The 9,527-nt window shown below is 44.8% G+C and overlaps 2 protein-coding genes across 5 annotated transcripts; one reads left to right on the top strand and one right to left on the bottom strand.

Moving 5' to 3' along the window:
• Positions 1-3,558: 3,558 nt before the first annotated feature.
• LOC115825202 (NADH dehydrogenase [ubiquinone] 1 beta subcomplex subunit 9) lies at positions 3,559-5,649 on the bottom strand. Of its 3 annotated transcripts, none has more exons than XM_030789019.1 (4): positions 5,536-5,649; positions 5,069-5,261; positions 4,830-4,943; positions 3,559-3,922 (listed from the first exon to the last, which is right to left on the bottom strand). In XM_030789019.1, exons 1-4 carry the CDS (start codon positions 5,622-5,624, stop codon positions 3,791-3,793), a joined length of 528 nt encoding a protein of 175 aa, XP_030644879.1. In that variant the 5' UTR covers positions 5,625-5,649; the 3' UTR covers positions 3,559-3,790. The 3 variants fall into 3 exon arrangements, with proteins under 3 accessions (XP_030644879.1, XP_030644881.1, XP_030644882.1); XM_030789021.1 differs by having other exon boundaries at positions 5,548-5,649; XM_030789022.1 differs by having other exon boundaries at positions 5,465-5,548.
• Positions 5,650-5,928: 279 nt separating this feature from the next.
• On the top strand, positions 5,929-9,110 carry tatdn1 (TatD DNase domain containing 1). 2 transcript variants are annotated; one of them, XM_030789153.1, is made up of 12 exons: positions 5,929-5,993; positions 6,279-6,344; positions 6,426-6,475; positions 6,573-6,636; positions 6,806-6,949; positions 7,050-7,092; positions 7,343-7,428; positions 7,681-7,721; positions 7,824-7,900; positions 7,991-8,061; positions 8,365-8,491; positions 8,860-9,110. In XM_030789153.1, exons 1-12 carry the CDS (start codon positions 5,972-5,974, stop codon positions 8,960-8,962), a joined length of 894 nt encoding a protein of 297 aa, XP_030645013.1. In that variant the 5' UTR covers positions 5,929-5,971; the 3' UTR covers positions 8,963-9,110. The 2 variants fall into 2 exon arrangements, with proteins under 2 accessions (XP_030645013.1, XP_030645014.1); XM_030789154.1 differs by having other exon boundaries at positions 5,966-6,040.
• The last annotated feature ends 417 nt before the right edge of the window (positions 9,111-9,527 follow it).

Genomic DNA, 9,527 nt, shown 5'->3' with positions numbered 1-9,527 from the left:
GCCGAGCTCCGCCCTCAGTCAGAGATGTTTAGACTTTTATAGCAAAATGACTGACGCTGAGGTAGTGACCGTTTCTGTAAGAATGCCTGTGGGAGTGAACAGGCAGACGGTTTGAATTCTGATTGGCTGCTGGATTTATGGGTGGGGAAAAGAGAGTCAATGGAAGTTTTAGGAGGTGTTCTGTCCTTTGAAGATCAAATACTTCATGTGACCATTAATCTGTTTTGCGGTGTTTAAATATTATAATCATAGATTATGACAATTTGTCTCTTCTGAAATCTCCTGTCCACTCTTTTGACAAGGTGCCAAAAAAACCTCGTTCCCTCTTCATGTTCAGGTCATGAGATTAATGTTTAGCTGTCAACGGAAAGGTGTGCCAAGCCAACAAATGTAGCATTTAAAGAACACAGAAACCAGTGAAGAACACAGAAACCAGTGAAGAACACAGAAACCAGTGAAGAATACAGAAACCAGTGAAGAAAGAAACCAGTGAAGAACACAGAAACCAGTGAAGAAAACAGAAACCAGTATTTTTCTTTACCGAGTTCTGTTGTTTCCTGTGGTTACGTGTAGCTGACTGGTCGTCTGTAGTGACGAGCATTTAAATAGATTTCAGGACAGACCCAGTGGGGCAGACCCATCTACAGCACTGTGTGAACGAGTCCAGACCCACATCTACAGCATTGTGTGAACGAGTCCAGACCCACATCTACAGCACTGTGTGAATGAGTCCAGACCCACATCTACAGCACTGTGTGAATGAGTCCAGACCCACATCTACAGCACTGTGTGAACGAGTCCAGACCCACATCTACAGCATTGTGTGAACGAGTCCAGACCCACATCTACAGCACTGTGTGAATGAGTCCAGACCCACATCTACAGCACTGTGTGAACGAGTCCAGACCCACATCCACAGCACTGTGTGAATGAGTCCAGACCCACATCCACAGCACTGTGTGAACGAGTCCAGACCCACATCTACAGCACTGTGTGAACGAGTCCAGACCCACATCTACAGCATTGTGTGAACGAGTTCAGACACACATCTACAGCACTGTGTGAATGAGTCCAGACCCACATCTACAGCACTGTGTGAATGAGTCCAGACCCACATCCACAGCACTGTGTGAATGTGTCCAGACCCACATCCACAGCACTGTGTGAACGAGTCCAGACGCACATCCACAGCACTGTGTGAATGAGTCCAGACCCACATCTACAGCACTGTGTGAATGAGTCCAGACCCACATCCACAGCACTGTGTGAATGTGTCCAGACCCACATCCACAGCACTGTGTGAACGAGTCCAGACGCACATCCACAGCACTGTGTGAATGAGTCCAGACCCACATCTACAGCACTGTGTGAATGAGTCCAGACCCACATCTACAGCACTGTGTGAATGAGTCCAGACCCACATCTACAGCACTGTGTGAACGAGTCCAGACCCACATCCACAGCACTGTGTGAATGAGTCCAGACCCACATCTACAGCACTGTGTGAACGAGTCCAGACCCACATCCACAGCACTATGTGAATGTGTCCAGACCCACATCTACAGCATTGTGTGAACGAGTCCAGACCCACATCTACAGCATTGTGTGAATGAGTCCAGACCCACATCTACAGCACTGTGTGAATGAGTCCAGACCCACATCTACAGCACTGTGTGAATGAGTCCAGGCCCAACGGGGCAGACCCACATCTACAGCACTGTGTGAATGAGTCTCATTCATTGGCCTTTCCTCTGCACACTCACCACATCTCTATGCTGACTTGGAGTGAGATGCTTTAGGACAAACTTGAGTATATGGCTGATGTCCTGGGCACATACAGACATCCTGCTGTATTTAGTCTGTTTGCTGGCAGTGGTGGAGACAGTCAGTCAGTTAAGGCTGTGCACTGTGGAGGCTGAGCAGTGCTTTTCACACAGTGAACACGCCAGACAGTGTCTGACACACGCGTTACATACCCCAGACAGTGTCTGACACACGCGTTACATACCCCAGACAGTGTCTGACACACGCATTACATACCTCAGACAGTGTCTGACACACGCGTTACATACCTCAGACAGTGTCTGACACACGCATTACATACCTCAGACAGTGTCTGACACACGCGTTACATACCTCAGACAGTGTCTGACACACGCGTTACATACCTCAGACAGTGTCTGACACACGCGTTACATACCTCAGACAGTGTCTGACACACGCGTTACATACCTAATGATTCCGTCCAAAGACATTAATAATGACTATGGTCATACTGGCCATCTCCCTGTCCTCTCCCCTGTTCATTAGGAGCATACGGTTTAAACTGGTCATGACTGATGAACGCGTGTTGATCAGCTGTTATTTATTTTTTTCTTGGTTTAGTTCGCCTCTTTCATCACCAACCACCACAGAGTGGGATCTGTCACGTGTCTGTTCTACCACAGAGTGGGATCTGTGACATTTCTGTTAGACCACAGAGTGGGATCTGTTACATTTCACGTCTGTTCCACCACAGAGTGGGATCTGTCACATTTCTGTTCTACTGCTTATTTCATTAACTGATTTGGGTTTAGCATCATTTTACTAAAGACAGGGATTACGTCGGCACAGACACTGTCCAAACAAAGCAAATGTGTTTGAGCGCGTTATAATTTAGCACATTAATACTCTGTATAGGGAAAGGTCTGATCTGTATTGTTTTATTGATACTGGACTGGTCTTACTGGTTGAAACTGTTAGGGTTAGAGAAGGTTAACATGCTGGGGAATGACTGGACTGGTCTTACTGGTTGAAACTGTTAGGGTTAGAGAAGGTTAACATGCTGGGGAATGACTGGACTGGTCTTACTGGTTGAAACTGTTAGGGTTAGAGAGGGTTAAGTTGCTGAGACACTGGGTGTGAAGTCCAGAGTTTAATGTGGCTGATGCAATGGGTATGTGAGGCTGAAAACGTGGACTCAGAGAGAGAGCTCTTATCTGAGCTATAAAACACAGATTAAGATGGTTTATGTTAAATACTTTAGCTTCATGGTGTCTGTGGACTGTGAGTGTAGTGAGTGAAGCAGTCCAGTAGATGCTAGCCCACCACTGCTCACTGGCAGGGCCAAATCTGCCTCTCTGTGGTGCCTGCAGCTGGTGGTGATTAATGGCAGGAAGCCGGAGGGGGACAGTGTCCCCGTCACTGTAACAACAGCTCCCATTGGTTGATTGGGATGCCAGTTTAGTCATGGGCGGATCTGGAGAATCATAGCGTGAACCTCGCTTGCATGATGGATTCCTGAAGAAGTTCTCTGTGGTCTGGTGAACAGTGACTGTGGATGACTCCACATGTGGCAGTCTGACTCTGTCTCTAGACCTGGTTCCTCTCTGTACAGCAGACAGTAAAGGCGTTAATAAAAGATGTTCAAATATCAAAACTCATTCGGGTTTTTTTTCTCCACTCCTCACAGAGACCAGTGATACTAATGCTATGTATCCTGCCCTTTTTTAAATGCACAATCAAAGACGCATCAGTCCCACTCCACTGGATACAGCACATGTTTATTTATTATTTATTATTTATTACAGTGGTTTAACCACAGACACTATACATACAGAAATGTCCTCTGACAGCCAGATACAGACTCCTCACTGACTCTGACAATCACACACTTCTGCTTCACCACAAACTACTGACTATTATTACAGGGTCATGAACCAGTGCAGGCTTGTGCTTGTGAAGCAGCAGAAGGATCTTAATGCTGAGGTTTGTCCCGTGTGTGTACGTGACCCATCTTCTGTAGTCAGAGTTACATGGGGCGCTCTCTGGGGCGGGTCACAAAATGCCACCACAGAGGGGGGAGCTCGCCTTCCTTACGGGCCGGAGGTAAGGCCTCTGATTTGGGTCCATCACCCGTAGTCTCCTCCTGCAACTGCTGGACCTGCACACAGAGATCACAGAACTCTAAACCACTGGCACACACAGAGATCACAGAACTCTAAACCACAGAGAGATCACAGAACTCTAAACCACTGGCACACACAGAGATCACAGAACTCTAAACCACTGGCACACACAGAGATCACAGAACTCTAAACCACTGGCACACACAGAGATCACAGAACTCTAAACCACTGGCACACACAGAGATCACAGAACTCTAAACCACTGGCACACACAGAGATCACAGAACTCTAAACCACTGGCACACACAGAGGTCACAGAACTCTAAACCACTGGCACACACAGAGATCACAGAACTCTAAACCACTGGCACACACAGAGATCACAGAACTCTAAACCACTGGCACACACAGAGATCACAGAACTCTAAACCACTGGCACACACAGAGGTCACAGAACTGTAAACCATAGACTTATTCAAATATGAATGCAATGTGTTAGATATTGCAGAGATCTGGTACAAAACTCTGTACCAGATCAAAACACTTCTGGGATGGAAACATTAGGACTGTGTTATGATCAAACACTAGAATTCCACGCTAATTAGACTGGATTTTAAAATCTCGTCATTTCTAAGCCTGCACAGACTAAAGCACACCTGTCTCTCTCCCAACACAGACTAAAACACACCTGTCTCTCTCCCAACATAGACTAAAACACACCTGTCTCTCTCCCAACATAGACTAAAACACACCTGTCTCTCTCCCAACACAGACTAAAACACACCTCTCTTTCCCAACACAGACTAAAGCACACCTGTCTCTCTCCCAACACAGACTAAAACACACCTGTCTCTCTCCCAACATAGACTAAAACACACCTGTCTCTCTCCCAACATAGACTAAAACACACCTGTCTCTCTCCCAACACAGACTAAAACACACCTCTCTTTCCCAACTCTGAGCTCGCAGTTTCTTCCACTGTTCTCTCTTGGCAAAGTAATCCGGGTACATGGCCTTCTCAGAGGGGTGCCAGGTATCCAGACACCATTCAGGAACCTGTAAGGAACGGTTATTAATTAACCACCGGACATAACACAGACAAATCTGAACTTCACTCATGATCAACTTGTAACTTGTGACCGGTCGCGGGACAGGTTAATTAGGTGTTCAAATCAACGCACCTTGTAGCATTCATATCTCTCATAGGACGTTCCGCCCGGAGAGTCGGGGAAAAGGTAGGGCTGGGGGTGCTGGTTGGCCCAGAATTCCTCCTCTCCAGCCTTGAGCATCATGGTGGCTTTGACCATGTCCTTCTCGTGTTTATTCTCATCAAAACGAGCCCGTAGCAAGCAAGCATAGAAACGATACTTGTCCCTGAAACAGCGACAACCACGCAGAATAAAATCAGTTTACAAATGAACCATGTCAACGTCGTGGAAACTATAATGAATTAGTGAACTCTAAAAATGAAATATGTAGGCCACTGCTACCGAGCCGGTAAATATCTTGGTAACCGATTTGCTGGCCTGCTCACGATAGCACCGATTGACCTGTTTGTCCCTTACAAAGTGACCTACCGTCCCATATATCCAGTCTGAATGAAGTAACAAGACAATTAACAACGTCTTCATATGACATGCAATGTTACCTAAATATACACCATGACTCCAGGTGCCTGAGTGATTTTTTGTAAAGCCGTAAGACTTTCTGATGATGAGTTAAATATGCCGAAGCCATGTTCCGCCCAGCGCCACAACAGGACTATGGGATTCTGGAGGTTTACAACGTGAGAAGAAATAAAAGCTGTACTATGTGCGCAGCACATTTTGACAACAAAAAGAGTAGCAAACGACCTAAATGTTTTTTTGGATATTGCTTATATTTATATCGGATTTGTAATAGATACCTAATATAATTAGCTTGCAGTAACAGTACATTAACGACTAATCGGTGAATCTGAAGCGTTACTGCACCGCATGGAGGAAATGTGATATGTGCGTTTATTCCAGTAATTAAGGTGTGTCGTCATGAGGACGGCAAAACTTGCATTTGGCGTGTTTCAATCTGCTGTCTCTAGGTTTGCAATGGCAAACCATAAGTTTATCGGTAGGAAGTCTACAATGGCCGTTCCTGTTTCTTGTCTGCATTTTTGTGTATGTTATGCATTAAAACTGTGAACTGGGATGTGTTCCCAGTGTTGGCTGAACGCTCATTCCAGTGGATGAGAGTGAATGACCGTTGTTAGAGCGAAGCGTAGCGTTTCGTGTGACACCGCTGTACAGAGAACTGTAAATACGAATGTACAAGAGAAATGCTGCCTGCAATTCAAATCTCATCGGTTTTGTACACTTTTCGGTCGACTGAACTGACGATTTCTTTCTCTACCTGCAGACATTGGTATTAATCTGACAGACCCCATGTTTAGGGGAATTTACAGAGGCACCCAGAAACACCAAGGCAAGTCTGGACATCCTACTGAAGTTATGAACGGTCAAACCACACCTGTCAAATTATAACTTATCTATGTACTGTTTTCAGATGATTTTGACCAAGTTATACAAAGAGCCCTCCATGTCGGAGTTGAGAAGGTAATTTTCCTTTGCACGTCGTGACTAATTCCCAACATGTTCTCTTGCATTTATATGGATTTTCGTTGTTAAAAGGAGTTGCATTGTTAAATTTCAGTTTATGATCACGGGGGGAAATCTGGAGGACAGTAAGGAGGCTCTGAAGTTGGCAGAGAGCAGAGGTAAGAATGCTCTCACACACACACACACACAAACACACACACGCACAGAGAGAACTTAGGGTTCTAGTAGAGATAGAAGTTGTATTGTAATCAGGAGCATTTGATGAGGTGTTTTGTGCTGGGGTTTTTGGAGCTCTGAATAACCATCCTCCCCTGTGTGTGTGATCAGATGAGTTTTACAGTACGGTGGGTTGTCACCCGACTCGCTGCGGTGAGTTTGAGCAGCAGGACCCAGAGCAGTACGATGCTGCCCTGAGAAGCCTGGCCAAAGCCAACAGAGGCAAAGTGGTGGCCGTCGGCGAGTGCGGACTGGGTAAGACGTTTGTGTGACTTGAACCCTGATGGTGGAATGTGTCTGACATCTGGCTCTGATGGGTCATGTGCTGAATGGCTCTCTCTCTGTGATGGGTCAGATTTTGACAGGTTGGAGTTTTGTCCCAGAGAGACTCAGCTCAAGTAGGTGTTTCTGTTTCTTTCCATCCTCACTGTTTCTGAAATTTAAGTTTCCTTTCAGATGAGTTTGTGTGTGAAGTTTCACAGATGATTTTCATTTTTCTCTCTCTCTTTCTCTCTCTCTCTGTCTCTCTCTCTCTCGCTCTCTCTGTCTCTCTCTCGCTCTCTCTATCTCGCTCTCTCTCTCTTTCTCTCTTTCTCCCTCTGTCTCTCTCTCATGCTCTCTCTCTCTCTCACACTCTCTCTCTCTCAGGTACTTTGAGAAGCAGTTTGACCTGGCAGAGGAGGTCAGACTGCCCATGTTCCTACACTGCAGAAACTCCCATAAGGATTTCCTGGGTATGAACAGAGGTTATCAGGAACAGAGAGCTAAGCCCCATCTGTCTCATCTACCAATAGTCAATGTGTCTCATTTACCAATAGTCAATGTGTCTCATTTACCGATAGTCAATCTGTCTCATCTACCAATAGTCAGTCTGTCTCATCTACCAATAGTCAATCTGAGTGCATTTTCTCAGTGTTCTGTCGAACAGTCGAAATTCTTTGCTCCAGTATAATGGATAGTCTGTGTGGATGGTCTTTGTTTTTCAGACATTATGAAAAGAAACCGAGACAGATGTGTTGGAGGTGTGGTAAGTAAAGAATGGAAGTGTGTGTGTGTGACTCTGTGTGTGTGTGTATGTGTGTTTTGACCCAGGGACATGTGAGTTATTAATACTGTTGTGATGGTACAGGTTCATTCGTTTGATGGCACTGTGGAGGATGCGGCTGCCCTCATTGACCTGGATCTGTACATCGGCATCAACGGATGGTGAGGAGTCGTGGATAATCTGACGTGTGTGTGTTCTGATCCGTTAACCTCAGAACCACAAACCAAGTGCTCTCTTCTGCTCTTTTCCAGTTCTTTAAAAACAGAGGCAAATATTGAGGCAATGAAATCCATCCCTACAGAGAGACTTATGATAGAGACAGGTTTGTCAAAAATTCACAGATAACTCTGCTTTGGTCGCTGCCTTTCCATTCAAAGCACAGACTTTTAACTCAGAAAATTCAAATAATTCAGCAGGAACTTGATTAGTAGCTATGAATGGCTTTTTAGATGATAGATTCTTGACAAATTTAAAGCATTCTTATATTTTGTTAAAGATTCTTAGGTACAAATTTTGTGAAATGGATTTTCCTTCAGACTTTTCTAAAATACTTGCACACACACACACACACACACACACACACGCATCTCTCTGTGGCCATCTGTACAGGTGTTATTTTTTTCAGATGCTCCGTGGTGTGGAGTGAAGAACACTCATGCTGGCTCAAAGTTTATTAAAACTACATTTCCCACAAAGAAGAAGTGGGAGGCGGGGCACTGCCTGAAGGACAGGAACGAGCCCTGCCACATCATGTAGGTCCCCTCACTGCTAGCGAACACAGGACTGAGTCCACGTTATATTTTGAGAAGCAAACAGATGTCTTTATGAAGTTTTTTTATCTTCATGTGGACAGTGACCTGGTCGTTGTAAATTAAATGTTGTGAATCTTAATTTTAAAAAAAGAAAATATTGTATTCTTAATGAACAGTTCTATATGGCTGCAATTGAATGCAAGGCTGGAGTCTACTCTTTTGTTCAATTCTAGTGTCCCCTTTTTCTGTGAACCCTTTTTCTCCCACCAGAAAGCACATAATCAGTCTCTAAGTGAATCTTTTCATTTTGTTCAGGTTTAAAATGGTCTACATTATTATTTAAACATGTGTTTCATTCCTTTTCTCAGACAAGTATTGGAGATCATGGCAGCTGCCAGGAATGAAGACCCCGTGGAGTTGGCCAACGCTGTTTACGACAACACGATGAGAGTTTTCTTCTCAGGGAGCTGATGCTCTGGACCCACACTGGACCTACTCACCAGCCAGTAGACCTCTTATGGAGTCTCCGCCCCTCATGGTTTACGTGGCCAATAGCCAAGTAAAGGCTGATTCTCAGTGAAAGGAATGTGGAGTACATGAATACTGAGATGCGTTTGAATTAAACCGAATGCTTTGGAGCGTAATCTTTTTGTTGTTTGGGGTCTTTTGAATGATTGATATCAGACAGTACCTTCTTCACTACACACTCACGTCCATGCCGACTGTCATGGAAGAATGGTGATTTGAACACAGCTGTTGACTCACAGTCGCCCCACCCCCTCATACCTACAGACCTTGCCTCACAGTTCACAGTATTACTTTTTTCTTTATATACATATCATTACAGTAGCTGCAATACTTATTCCTGTTAAACTCACTCACTGCCAAACTTTTAAAATAAGAGTGTCAGTCGTCAGCTCTTTTCTGCGACAGCACGTTCCAATCACACAGTCCCATTGGCTGCAAGGCTGAATTTCGTGATGTTGTTTTAAAAGATATACTTTTCCCAAGAATAGTAAATAGCAGGAAATGTTGG

Source organism: Chanos chanos, chromosome 12, assembly GCF_902362185.1.
Source record: "Chanos chanos chromosome 12, fChaCha1.1, whole genome shotgun sequence".
Lineage (NCBI taxonomy): Eukaryota > Metazoa > Chordata > Actinopteri > Gonorynchiformes > Chanidae > Chanos > Chanos chanos.
Note: the sequence above shows the minus strand (reverse complement) of the source record. Positions and strands in the feature narration are given on the sequence as shown.